At 48.1% G+C, this 14,462-nt stretch overlaps 1 protein-coding gene across 1 annotated transcript; it reads right to left on the bottom strand.

Moving 5' to 3' along the window:
• Window positions 1-728: 728 nt before the first annotated feature.
• LRP10 (LDL receptor related protein 10) lies at window positions 729-14,193 on the bottom strand. Its single transcript, XM_084806408.1, has 7 exons — window positions 13,645-14,193; window positions 11,734-11,772; window positions 10,040-10,172; window positions 9,143-9,327; window positions 7,048-7,903; window positions 6,161-6,290; window positions 729-4,716 (listed from the first exon to the last, which is right to left on the bottom strand). The coding sequence occupies exons 1-7, from the start codon at window positions 13,772-13,774 to the stop codon at window positions 4,132-4,134; spliced, it is 2,058 nt and encodes a 685-aa protein (XP_084662534.1). The 5' UTR covers window positions 13,775-14,193; the 3' UTR covers window positions 729-4,131.
• Between the last annotated feature and the right edge of the window lie 269 nt (window positions 14,194-14,462).

Below are 14,462 nucleotides of genomic sequence, written 5' to 3'. Positions count from 1 at the left end.
CATCAGCCCTAGCCAATGATGAGGGATCATTGGAGTTGTAGGCTAAAACATCTAGAGCACCCACCCACAAGTTGCCCACCCCTGACATAAGAAGGGCCCTGCTAGATCAGACCCAGGGTCCATCTAGTCCAGATTCTGTTCACACAGCGGCCGACCAGCTGTCTGTGGGAAGCCCATAAGTAGGATACAAGTGTAATAGCACCATCCTGCTCATGTTCCCCAGCAACTGGTGTACATAGGCATATTGTCTCCAATACTGGAGGTAGCATAGAGCCATCAGGACTAGTCGCCATTGATAGCCTCATCTTTCATGAATTTGTCCAATCCTCTTTTAAAGCCATCCGAGTTGGTGGCCACCACTACATTGCGTGGTAGCAGATTCCTGAGTTTAACTATGCACTGAGTGCCCTTCCTTTTATCTGTCCTGAATCTCCTGCCATTCAGCTTTATGGGATAACCCTGGGTTCTAGTATTATGAGAGAGGTAAAAAAAATCTCCCTATCCACTTTCACACTATGCATAATTGTGTACATGTCCCCCTTTACTCGCCTTTTTCCTAAACTAAAAAGCTTCAAATGTCACCTTTCCTCATGAGGGAGTTGCTCCAGCCCCTTGATTGTTTTGGTTTCCCCTTTCTGCATCTTTTCTAGCTCTACAATATTCTTTTTGAGGTGTGGCAACCAGAACCGAACACTGTATTGCAAATGTGGTCACACCACACATTTGTATAAAGGCATTATGATAGCGGCAGGTTTATTTTCAATTGATTTCCTAATGATCCCAATGATTGTTACATCAATCTAGAAGAACAAGAGATTCAAGTGCATTTTACCCAAGGTCCTGGGTACAATCCCTTGTAAGGCCCATACTCTTTTTGAGAGCCAGCATGGTACACAGTTGGATTAGGACCTTGGGACCAGTAACACTCTCTCAACATCTTTCCATCACAAGCAATTATTTCTCTCCACCAAACTCCGATTTCCCCTCCAACTTTGCACTGCAGGGGTAATGAACCTGGTATTGGGTTGGAGCCAGTTTTATGCTGGAGTAACTGCACCGATGGGACTTCCCCGCCCCCCTTCCCATGGCAGCCCCTCCAGCCCTTTGAAAATCCTACAGTCAGGAGACCCTGTTGAACGGGGTGAGCTGTGGTGTGTAGAGGGGGGATCCCCCAAAATCAGGCAAAGGGGCCTTCTGCATGTAGAGCCCTTCCTCTTGCAGAAGATCCCTTCCTCTCACAAAAGACAGCTCCTGGATCCAACCCACTCACGGCTTACATAATTGGTTATCTCGGAATGAAAGAGGGGCAAGTCTCTTGATCATGCTAGCGAGGGTTAACTCTCCAAGTTGTGATTTGCTCCTTGTAAACATATCCGAGGTAGAATTGAGTTAAGAGGTTGTTGCCTCCAGACAACTGAACATGCAAACAGCCCCATCAAGAGTCTGTGGGAACTCCAGTTAGGTCTCCCAAACCCACAAGTCCAGACTGGCCCTTAATTAGTTGACTTGGAAATGCAAAGGTGAGGGGGAAATTACTGTTACAGTTCATTTTTTTTTTAATTCTTAGCAAAACTTTAAAGGCAACAGAAGGTGAAATAACAAACAGAACGGCACCAGTTAGTGGTCACAGCTCAATGACAAAAATACACAGTGCAAATATTTGCTCATATAACTCAACACTACCACTGTTCTCTGCACGCATACCCAGAGAAAAAACACAACAGCAGGAAAACATGAACTCCTGCTTCCCATTAAATGTCACTACTGATTCATGGATTTCTTGAGAAGGATCTCTGCCAACCCCCCCACCCCCCGCCCCCAAGATACTCTCCCTCTTGCTTCATTGGTTAACAAAGTTAGGGGACCAAATCCACCATGCATTACTTTCAATGTGGCTTGCCCAGGAGAATATCCTGGTAGATTGGCCTCCTGAATTTTTCTCGGGGATGGTTTTCATCAGGCAATGCAAGGGCAGGTACAACAGCAGCGTCTGCAGAGTGCCAGTTTGCTTTATTTCCTTCAAATGGAACTTCCAGATTGTGTGATTAAGAAGGTACCAATTCAGCCAATTCTTTCAATTTGAATCACAGCCATCATTTTGATTTGGAGTGGATTTGTAGATTTTTCAAATCTAGTGGCTCATTTCCATTTGTGTATTTACAATGGGACCACTCATTCCCCCAACGTTTCCATCATGGCTACTGCTTTTGAGACTATTGTTGCAAAAATGAATCTTTGAAGAGAGGTTTGTGTCAGATAGAAAATGAATGTGGGTATATACTTAGTTGTTTTACAAACAACATTCTTTATCAAATCTATTTCCATAGCTCAGTCTTGCTGTTATCTTTCACAAGTATGTCTACCCAACTCCAAGGCATCACAATGTATACCTACAACCTCCTTTTCAAATTATTTTCCAAAATATTTTCAGCTTGGTTACATTATGTGGGGGTTTGTTTGTTTGTTTGTTGGAGTTTTATAAAGCAGGCACACAAAGGATTGGGCACAGATTCAATACATATTTTATGCTTTCCTTTTTTTCTTTTAAACACCTGTCTAAGAAGCACGCTTAAAACTGGGCCATCACCTATTATTTTTATCACATATTATTAAGCGTTATTGAGTTGGATCCAGACTTCGTCATACTTGGAAAAGACTCACTGAAATCAGTGGCACTTCCGTTAGTCACGACTAACTTTAGCCCCATTGATTTCAATGGATCCATTCCAAGTATGACATTTCCAGGTCATTGTTAACTGCTTTGAAATCCTATTTAGGATAGCATCTTCCCTCCCTCACTGCTTTGAATGAAGGCTTAACTTCACTTCATCTAAAAAAACCAATCTTTTAAAACGATTTTTTAAGAAGTAGGCAGACATCACGTTCATATTTTAAATTCTATTTTTTAAATCAGCTATGTACATATACTGAATATATACTGAATCATGTTCATTTTCTAGGTATTTGGATGTGTATTGTCAGTTTTCCTTCTTTTTGTCATTGGAAGAGAAATAATCTGCAATTATCACTACTAGATTCTTAATCGGTCATTGCCCTTAAGAGATTTCTTATATCCTTCATACAAAGTTTTTCATATTTACAGCTGATTAGATATTCCATGTGCAAAATGTAACTTCTTTCATTTGCTGTGCTTTTAAAAAATAATTTACTTACAAAACATTTATCAATAAAAGGTCAAAATATTTTCCAGCTTTTTTCTTTGCCTAAGGCTGCAATCATATACACACTTACCTAGGAGTAAGCCCCAGTCAACACGGTGGGATTTACTTTTGAGTAAACATGCATGGGATTACACTGTTAAAATGTTATTTTCCAACTACTGCAAATTTTGCACCTTCTCCCCTTCTTTTAATCATTCTGTAGCTCCACAAACACTGACTTCAGCTAATCAAGTCATCACCTTTCAGGGTTACGATGCCTTTAAGGTTACTTCTGACTGCTACACAAATATCTGCTTCCTTCGCTTTTAGGCAGACAAATATCTGTAGTGTCTCCCCACAGAACATATTTCATTTCCATCCCCTCCTCCTCACTTTTTAAGAACATTTCTTAAAATGTCAAGTGCATGTACTTCCATACAAGCCATAATTTCAGTGCCAACTGAACCAAAGCCTGTTGCAGGTGGATCTCAAGAATGTCAAGATAATTGGGTGGATCCAGGACCCCTTTCTTTCTCGCCTTATTACCCAGAACTGAATAGCAATGATTCCAGATGAGAATCTTTAAGAATCATGATTTAACTGGCACACAAAAATGATTCAGTGAAGTGATATTTGCAACCCCCTGGTAACTGGGAAAAAAAGGAGCTGTTATATCGACCCCAGTCAGACAATTCTCTCCCTCAAATTCCAAGCATAGAAATGAATCTGTGAGATTTTTTTGTTAACTGCCAGATAATTATTTCTTTTCTTCCTATTCCCTCTGATTACAAATTTGCTTCTTTGGGGGAAGGAGACGGGGTAGGGGCTTGGAAGTGGGGAAGCTGAAGAAGTCCAATCCGGTTGTTGCTGTGCATTTGTAACTGGCTGTGAAGTTCTTAAAGGCGATGCTCAGTATTGGAGAAAAGAGCCCCACCGGCCTAGACGGCAGCCTAGACCCGGCCTAGGCTTCTCATGTCAGAAGGGGTTCATCGTCGGCCTCCCAGTTCACAGAGGCGTTGACGTTCTCGAGTCGTGGCTCAGCAAGAGGCACCAGAAGCACATCGTCCTCGTCCTCAGGGGATGGGGGAGCGCTCAGGGGGTCGCCTGGCTCCACGGAGCACGGTGGCATGAGGGGGAACAGCCGAACCCGGAGGTTGTGCATCATTCCTGAGAGCCGCGGAGCGGGAGGAGGTGCGGCCTGGGGCTCCAACACAGGTTCAGCAGGAGTAGGCGGAACTTTCTGAGGAAGAGGTGGGGCTTGTTCTTCCTGTTGACGGGAAGCTGTATTTTCGTCCCCAGGGAACGGCTCGGGCGGTGTATCAGGAACTGCATGCAATGAAGAGTTCGTAGTGGTAGCGTTGGTGCTGGTGGAGGAAGAGGAAGAAGAGGAGGATGGAGCGGGCCGAGGTAGCAATCCCAACCGGCGCATGCGCCTCACCAGGCGGCGTACGAAGCGGCTGCGATGGGGGCGCCGGCCCCCATTGGTGGCAGTGGCGCTAGCTGGGTCACGACGTAACAAGTGCAATAGAGACCTCAAGCTCCCCAGCATGGAATTCTGCAAAGAGAGGAAGGAGGTGGGGAGAAATGAGTACAGATTTAATCAAATATACGTGAGTCTCACTGTCAGAATGTCCCTCAAGGAATCCTGGGAGCTGCAGTCCTGTGAGGGTGTTGAGAATACCCCATCAGGATATTCTTGCTCTCCCTCAACAGAACTGCGTCCTATGGTTCCTTGGGTTGGGGCACCCATTATAGTCAAAACAGTGTAGAAAAGCTTTTAAAATAGTCTATAGAGAAACAATGAAACGAAGCAGTATTTATTCAGGCCTTTGTGTCTTTGCACAAGATGGGCCCAGAGTATATGGAGACCTCTTTAGAACTCAAGTTATGAGGAAGGCGGCAGCTTTATTTACTTATTTATTGCATTTATATCCCACTTTTTTTCCTCCAAGGAACTCAAGGCGGTGTACATAATCCTCCTCGTCTCCATTTTACCCTCACAACAACAACCCTGTGAGGTGGGTTGGGCTGAGAGTGTGTGACTGGCCCAAAGTCACCCAGTGAGCTTCCATGGCTGAGTGAGGACTAGAACCCGGAACTCCCAGTCCAACAGTCTAGCCACTACACCACACTGGCTCTCAACACTGACAATCTCAATAGGACCTCAGTAAGATAAGACCCATCCATGCAGGTCAGAGTTGCTTGAGTGCTCTTGTTGTCTGCTGCCCCTCAAAGCTCTTGACCCCAAAGCCCCTAGACTCTGCCTTTAGTCCTGGGGTCTCCAATGTGCCTGCAGACACCTCTCTTGATGCCCACCATACTCCCTGCTCCTCCTGACTTTTATTTTATATATAAAACCCAGGAGGCTGGTATGCCGCAAAACAAAGTGCTGCCCTCCAGTGCCATCTTTATTTGGGTTCAAAAGAGTGGCTGTATGTTTTGGAGCTCAGCCCCACCTCTGCCTTGTACTTGGGTTCTTGGTCAACTCGCTTTCCTTTTGGTCTCACCAGTTTGCCTTCCGGGAAACGAGTGTTTTGTGACATGTCCACTATGGCTGCCTTGGCAAGCCTCCACTGTCCATAGCAGCCATTCTGTGAGAGCACCCATGACACTCTCTCAAAATTCCAAATGAGCCAATGGACCCAAAAGGCTGGGGACCCCTGCTTTAGGCCTTCCCTTTTTCCAAGTGAATCGGGGCGTAATTTGAGAGTCATTTCCCAAGCAGGATTATAATCGACCTGAATCATATGGACACCTATTTGTACAAGCAACGCAATGTTGTGAGGGGCACTTGTTGCTCTGGAATTCCCACAGTGGACACGTGTCAGAAGAATGCATATGTTAGGCCCCAGAGGCAATTGCATGAAGGGAATTTTGCCCCCATATTTTGGGAGCAACAAAAGGTGAGAGAAATGAAGAGATGGCTGAACCTTTTCCTAAGCCAACTACTGAAGTCTGTCTTGAGGAAAGGAGAGAGGTAGACAGTTGGGCCACCTCACCTGACTGGGGTGCTCAGTAGGGAAGCCGTCGACAGGGGGGATGACACCACGAGCGATGAGCTGCCCATAGGATGGTGGAGCCTGGCGTTGCACCAGCTGTGCCTCCATCCGGGACATGGGAGCCAAGATACTGAAGGGCGAAAGACAGAGTATGAGAATTACACTCCCCATCCTTCTCTCTCCCGTAATAATGTCCTAAGCACCCCTCACTAGCCAGCCTTTCTCCCCCCACCATCCTGATCTCTCCTGCTCGTCGTCTTCATATTAAACGCTTCTCTCTTCATCTTTCTCACTTCTCCCACTAGCCAGCCTTTCTTCCCCCCCCTTTGACTTTCTTGCTTCTCCCACTAGCTTGCCATTCTTCCCCACCCGCCGCCATCCTGATCTCTTCTGCTTGCCATCTTCGTATTAAACGCTTCTCTCTTCATCTTTCTCACTTCTCCCACTAGCCAGCCTTTCTCCCCCCCCCTTTGACTTTCTTGCTTCTCCCACTAGCTTGCCATTCTTCCCCACCCGCCGCCATCCTGATCTCTCCTGCTTGCCATCTTCGTATTCTCTTTTCATCTTTTTCGCTTCTCCCACTTTGACCTACAATAGTATGGCTACAGCAGCATGTGCTGTGCCTCTGCCCAGCTCCACTTCTGTCAGCTCACCATGTTCAGCTTTCTAGGCACTGTGGAGAACCAAGATTTCTATAGGCTCTCTCCAAAATAATTCCCAGGCGTGTCCATCTTCCCTCCCTGCATTGCTCCATTCCCCAAGCTGCCACCTTCCTTGGCCTACTCACCTGGCCTACCACATGCCCCCAGGTGCGCCCCCACTGCCCTCACCATCCCCTCTGGTCTGCCATGCGTACGTGCCCCTTCCTGCCCGACAGTGCCCCTCACCCAAACTCGTGGCTGCGGAGGGCATAAAGGCGGCAGGTACAGCCCAGCGCGATCACCAAGAGAAGGCCGCACACCAGGCTGCCGATGACAGCCGCCGTCACCACCTTGCGCGGGAGGACATAGGAACAGTCTGCCTCGTCGGAAGCGTCGACGCAGTCTGCCTGCCCGTCGCACACCCAGCTCTCGTAGATGCAGCGGCCATCTCGGCAACGGAAGTTCCCGGGCTGGCAGGTGTAGCAGTGACGCTCGTCGGCGGCGTCGGCACAGAAGGTCTGGTAATTGCAGCGGTCGGCGGCCCCGTAGCAGACGGCGCCGCCAATTCCTCGCCCTCCACAGGCATACTGCCCAGGGGGGCAGCCACGGCAGCCGTCCTCGTCGGCACCGTTAGCGCAGTCCCAGATCCCGTCGCAGCGCTCAGCGGTGCTGTAGCAAGTGGCCCCTTCGCCGTCTCCGCCGCCACAGGGAGAGTCCCAAGGAACGCAAAACCCCCGCACATGATAGGTGGCATTGAAGCCGCGGCCTGCCGATCCCAGCACCGCCTGGTACATGACCCATGCGCGGCTGGATGGCGAGTCCACAGACACGACCTTGTTGTTGCTGGTATAGTCCAGGATGCGTAGCAAGTGCGGGCGAAGCACTGCTCCAGGCACCCCCTCGTACACGTGCAGGGAGTCCCCGACGTCCAAGTCGAGGACGGTGAAGCGAATCGTCAGGGGGCGGCTGTCGTGGGCGTCAAGGGCCCACTGGCAATGTGCGGCACCCAGGTGTGAGTCTGAGGCTAGTCCTGGGGAAAAAAGTACCCCATAGAAGTTGTCCAGGGTGAGGTTGCATGGAGGGGCAGGCTGCGTTTTAGATTCTGTAGCAGAGAGAGAAAGTGAAAAAAACAGAATGACAACCAGATAAATTGATAGGAACGCATCAAATGGGTTCCTGCCCGACTGCCAAAATAGTCTTTGGAGGCTCTTCTCTGGGCACCACTGCCCACAACATGTGGCTACCAGGGAAACAGCCTTCTCTGCAGTGCCCTCCCCAGGGAGATCTGCTGGGCGTCTTCACTGTATACATTTGAACACCAGGCTAAGACCTTCCTCCTTAAGCAGCATTTAATCTTTAATCTGTTGCTCTAATTATTAATTTTACTGACGGCTCCTCAGTGTTTTTAATATTTTTAAATGCTTTTAATGTTTCATATTATATTATTCTTTGGTAACTTTGTTGCTGTTGTCTGGTTTTAGAATTGTAAACCACCCCGAGGGCATTTGCCAGTTGGGTGGTACAGAAATCTAATAAATAAAATGGGCATGGTTATTATTACCTAGATCTGTGTTCCACCAGCTTTGGAAGGCAGAGCTAGCAAGGACAAAAGAGATGGCCCTTTTGGTTGTGATGCTCCTTCCCGGCGGCACTGGCTGGCTTCCTATCTTTTGATTTATAGACAATTTGTTCAGATCTTCTGATTCTGCCAGGCTTTGGGGCTATGCTGAATTTTTACCTGCCTTTGTCTTGGTTTGGCTTTAATGCCTGTCTTAATCGTTTTACATTTTTTAATGCTCATGGATTTTTATTGTATTGATAGTAGAAAGTTGTAATTCTAAGTGTAAGCCCCTTGGCCTACACTTCAAAGATTGGTTAGTTCTGAAAGGGTGTGTGTGTCTAAAATCTTTTAAATACAGTATTTATTGTAATTAAAGTTGCAGGCTTTAATTAAAGCCTGCAACTTCAATTATAATATATAATTAATATAAAGTTTCATTGGTACATTCAAAAGCCAAAGCTTTGAGTGGTCCCAGGTAATTAAGCAATCTTAATCCGCAACAGCAAAATTTGATCTATAGGGCTGAGAATCATCCAGAAAACTGGATAAATAGGTGGATGGAGAGGTACAGCTGGTGTGGAAATTACTTGGTGAATGAGCAGATGGAAAGTGGGAAAAGGAGAAATTGATTAAATGGAAGGATAGCTAGATGGACAAGTATAGAGAAGTGGATAGACAGAATGTAACGGTAAATGGTTAAGCAAGGACAGAGGAGTAGAAAGAGAATCTTATTTTTGTCTTTGGTGCATCAGAGCTGTGGGCTTGACTGCTTTGCCATACCTCTCTCATACTTCAGCTGAAACCCATCTCCTATCATGAACTTCCAGCTGTAGGTCAGGGTCACGTTGCCACCTCTTATCCGCAGGGGCTCAGGAGTTTTGTAGCCACAGATTTTCTTAGGAGACTGAGTAGGTGAATGAATCGTCAGCACCTCCGAGCCACAGGAGAGAGAGAAGCGTTGGAACCTGTGCGGGAAGGAGAGAAGGCACGCGCGCATGACAGATTTTGTTTCCGTGATGTTCCCCAGGCAACTGTGAAGATGCATTCACAAAGAGAAGATATTGGGGGCTGAGAAACAGCAGGTGTATCTGCAGAGAACCCTGTTCGCAGAAGACATTCTCTACACCAGGGGAGCACAACTCATGGCCCCAAGGTGTTATTTGCAGCCCACCATAAACCAACTGCAGAAATTACCATCTAATTTGCTGCTGCCTCTGCTGAGAACACTCTAGGAACCTGCACTCAGGGGCGTGCTTCCCAGAGGACACTCCAGAAACTAGCACTCAGAAGGTTTTCTCCTGGATTTCGAGGGAAAGTGTATACTTGCGTGTCAGTACATATGCATGTGTGTACATATGTCTGTGTGTGAAGAAGAGTGTCTGTGTCTGCTCACAAGACACTCTCGCATGTATGTGCGGCCCCCGGCATTCCAATCTACACTACATGTGGTCTCAGGGGCCAAAAAAGTTGAGCAGCCCTGCTCTACAGAAATACTTCCTTGGGAGATCGTCACACAGAAAATCTTGGTTGTGTCAACTGGCCCACAGAGGTGGCAGGGAGTCTTTACTCTCTTGGGGCGCGAGCTTTGGTTGGCTCTAGATCTGAAACAGGAACCAGGCCTGAGGATGATCAAATCCTCTTGAAGATAGACCAGGGGTGTGTGTACTTTCACCTCACCTGATGTAGATGATGTCCTCAGCACCACCCAGAATAGTCCAGCTACAGCTATTATATGACAGCCCCTGGGAAGACGGGCTACGAATCTGGCCTTGTGATTCTCTCCGGAAGTCGGGGTAGCCTTGACAGACAGCTGCAGGGAGGGAAAAAGCCAGTAGAAGAGTGAGCCCCTCCATATACTTTCAGCTCTTTGCCTCCTCCAAGCTCCCCAATTTATTTATTTATTTGCACAGGTCCCATAGTAATGTACTCCAAGGGGTTCTATCCACCATAGATGACTTGGATTCTGTGGTTGCTCCAGGATGCCTCCTAGCTTGGCTGTTGTCGGGAGCTGCCCCTTTTCAGCATGTAACTCTTTTGCTGAGGGAACTGCACTGGCTACCTATTCGCTACCAGGCCAGGTTTAAGGTTCTAGTACTACTGTAAAAAGCCCTAAACAACTGGGGACCAGGATACTTGAGACAGCGCCTTCTCCCTTACCAACCTGCCCGGTCACTGAGGTCAACAGAGGGCATGCTCCTGGTGGTTTCACATGGACCTATGGCCCAACTGGAGTCCACCAGGAGATGAGCCTTCAGTGTGGTAGCCCCTTTCTTTGGAACTCCCTGTCCCTAGAAGTCAGGCAGGTACCAACACTGGGTTGTTTCTGGTGCTTCCTGAAAACAGCACTGTTCCAGGAAGCATTCCTTAACTGACCAGTCATAGTTTTTATTGATGTTCTATTTTTTAAAAAACATAATTTTAATATGGTGTTTTAACCTTTTTATCCTTTTACTATTTTACCTTTTATGTTCACCACTCCAAAATCTGTTTTAGATATGGTAAATAAATAAATAGGCTTTTCTCCCTTGCTGCCTCTTATGCCTCCATGATACTTCATAAGAACATAAGAAGAGCCCTGCTGGATCAGACCAAGGGCCCATCTACACAAGCATTCTGTTTACACAATGGCCAACCAGCTGCCTGTGGAAACCCACAAGTGGGACATGAGTGCAACAGCACCCTCTGGCTCACGATCCCCAGCAACTGGTGTACATAGGCATGCTGCCTGTGATACTGGAGGTAATCATAGCCATCAGGACTAGTAGCCATTGATAGCCTTCTCCTCCAGGGATTTGTCCACCCCCCTTTTAAAGCCATCCAAATTGGTGGCAATCACTACATCCTCTGATAGTGAATTCCATAGTGTAACTATGTGCTCTGTGACGAAGTCCTTCCTTTTATCTGTCCTGAACCTTCTTTCAAATACCTCCTCACTTAATTCTCCATTAAGTCTTTGTTGCAGCATCCTGGTCTTCATGCTTTACTGCAGGGATAGGCAATTTATGCTGCTCCAGATTTTTTTTGGCCTACAACTCCCATGATCCCTCACCATTGTCTACACTGACTAGGGCTGATGGGAGTTGTAGGCCAAAACAAGGGCCAGCAGTTGCCCGCTTTTGCTTTACTGTAACTAAAACTAAGTATGTGCAACTGAAATAATTGCCTTTTCTTCCCCTTCTTCTGGCATCTCCATATTGTCACTTTCTAGTCTGTGAGCCCCTTGGGGCAGGGACCTCTTATTCTTTGTCAGGGGCTACATACATGGCTGGCAGTATATAAATAAAATCAAAACCAGGTCACCCCTCTTTTGCCATCTTTCCCCTCTGTACTGCTCCATCCCTCAGAACTCCCACCCCCGTCTTGCTACTCACCCATGTGTGAAGAGTTACTTTCACTGGGCTGAATGACACCTAGGGAACAGAAAGCAGAGTGAATCTAATTCCAGATGGAGTCTGCATTAAGCATGTTATCAGGAAAAAAGTAGCAAATAATCTTGTGGCCTTGGTTTTTGTAGACTGTGAAGCTCACTTTGCAGGAAGCATGCAGTTTTCCCCTCAGTTGGCAGATAAATACAGATATGAATACAAAAAGCAAACAGCAAAACTTTGTGAACAGTAAGGACAAAAGACTAAAAAATACATGTCGCAGTAGGTCTATGTGGGCCCTAACTGTGTACAAGGTAAAAACAAAGTGGCCCATTCCCAGCAGCAGCTGCTGGTGATAATGCAACAGGTTGGATCCAGGCAAAGTGAGTTGTACTTAGGTCCCGGTGAAATCAGTGGGACAAGTTCTTTATGGCTAGGGATGGGAGAACGAGAGATGTTTGTGTTCGCTGAGTTTCTCCATTTTCCACCTCAATGCTTGCCTCCCCTTGTTCTTACTCCTGAATGTGAGCATCTATTTTTTCTCAGAACAGGTAAAGTGTGCATTTTCGAATGCGAAAAATGCATGCTTTTCCAAGTGCACACCCCAAATGCGTACTTTCCCCCCATAGGTGAAAGCATGAAAAATTGTTTGGGGGGGGGGACAGTGCACGCTTGTACAAGTGTGCATGTTTGAATGCAAACACAAGCTTGGAAAATTGGAAGAAATTTCTCAGAATTATGCTCCTGCTCGCATTCAGGGTTGCAAATGGGACATGTTCGCATAGTTTGTGAACAGGAATAAAATTCTCATACATCCCTAGTTATGACTTAAGTCCCACTGATTTCAGGGGGAACTAAGTGTAGCTAACTTAGCCTGCATCCAGCCCTTTACTTCTCACTACCCCTGCCCCATACTCATATAACACTTCAAAAGGAACAATTACTTTCTCTAGTGGGAAAGATCCCGCCCCCCAAATCATGATGGAGTCTGAATTCAATATAACCATTAAAAAAGAAAAAAAAGAATTCTACTTTAGCAGTGTCATTGCAGTCTTTTTTATTAACATATGGTGTCTGAAATCAGTGGCACAGTGTCCTGGCAGACTGAAATGCATCTTCCACTGATTTCTGAATATTGACAGATGATGTCAGATTCCTCTCAGATTAAGGAATCAGATTACTGGGGGGGGGGGGGGGCTGCAGACAGAGAAGGGGCAAAGATCATAGAGTTCAGTGTGGTCACCTCCTCCAACCTGGGTCTCCTCCATCAGGTGCAGAGTAGAGCGGGTGGGTGGAAGATGCTAAACCCTTTCTTCCTGACACGAACCTCTCTGCAGTTCATCCACCCAGGTACTTTTCTCCTCAGCTGAACTCTTAGAAAAGCACTGGAGGAAGGGACGGGGGTCCAAGTTGTGGGGGAGGCAGGGTTCAGTCCTCCTCACCAGCAGAGGCCTTCGGCTCTAAACTTAGACCGCCAGCCCACAACTTAAACTGCCGGATCCCCACCCAGCTTCTGCAAGGAATGCAGAATATCATGTAATGATCCCTGCTGCTTTGACACAGTGCGGGTGGAGCACGAGCAGGCAGACGGTAGATCGCCAGACGCTTGGGACTCCAGCTCCCAGAAGCCCCTGCCAGCATGGCCAATGGTCAGGCATGCTGGGAGCTGAAGTGCAAAAGATCTGGCGAGCTACTTCCTGCCTACCCCTACTTTAGTGAGTTACATTTAAAACCCTTCCCGTGTTGTTATCTCAGTAACAACTTAAGAGATATTTCTGTATATATGGTCAGGGGTATATACATCTACTAAATAATAATAATAATAATAATAATAATAATAATAAATCAATCATCACCATCATCAAAAGAGGTGGGGGGAGCAAGCAAAGGCCGACCCAACTTCTAATTTTCTCTTACCCATGAGGAGCCCCAAGACAAAGGCCCGGGCGACTCCTGAGGAGGTCGGCACCTCTGGGGCACCCCTGTGCGGCGGGCCCGGCGCTGGGGCCCTGGGTCCCGCTCCACCGGGGGGCTGCGTGGCTTTCATCGCCAGCCGGGCTCCCGCCCCGTCGCCTGTGCCGGGGGCGGGGGCGGCCCCCTCGATTCCGGCGGGGCACGCGCCCCCTTGCTTCGCGTCCTCTCTGACGCCCCTCGGCGGGCCCCCCCTCCGGCGACGCCTCCCCCGGGCCGCCGCTCGACCTCTACTCGCCCATCCCTGCCCGCGCTCGCTCGCCTCTCGGCAGCCGCCCTCGCCCCTGCAGGGCTCCGCCGCTCCTCCCCGGCCCCTTCCGCGCTCGGCTCCTCCCGGCTTCTCCTCCCTCCGGAGTGGGGCGCGGGGCCGGTGCGCCGCTCGCCCGCCTTTCCGCCTTTCCGCCCTCTTCGCTTGGAAACTTTGTTTCCTTCTCTCCCTTCCTGCCTTCGCAACTTTCTCAGCCGGGGGAGGGCCACGTGGCGCCGCCCTTTTCCTGCCCTCCCCTCGCTCCTGTTTTCACCCCCCCGCCCCAGCCTTCTGCTGAACCACTCCGCGCGCGGCGGTGCGGCCTTTGCATTTATTATTTTTTTTGGGGGGGGGCAGATACTCAAAAGGAAAATGACGATCTCCTGAAACGAGGTCGCATCCCGCCCGTCCCCCCCCCCCGCTCCAAAGCATTAGTGGAGCGCAGGCCACCCATCGCCGTTAATTCGGAGTGACACCAGTGTGGACACGAGAACCTGGGCTTGGGCCAATTCTCCCC

The sequence above is a fragment of the Heloderma suspectum genome, chromosome 6 (assembly GCF_057233095.1).
Source record: "Heloderma suspectum isolate Gila_16-S chromosome 6, 16-S_ref, whole genome shotgun sequence".
Lineage (NCBI taxonomy): Eukaryota > Metazoa > Chordata > Lepidosauria > Squamata > Helodermatidae > Heloderma > Heloderma suspectum.
The sequence above is the reverse complement of the archived record's forward strand: the minus strand, read 5'-3'. Positions and strand labels throughout refer to the sequence as shown.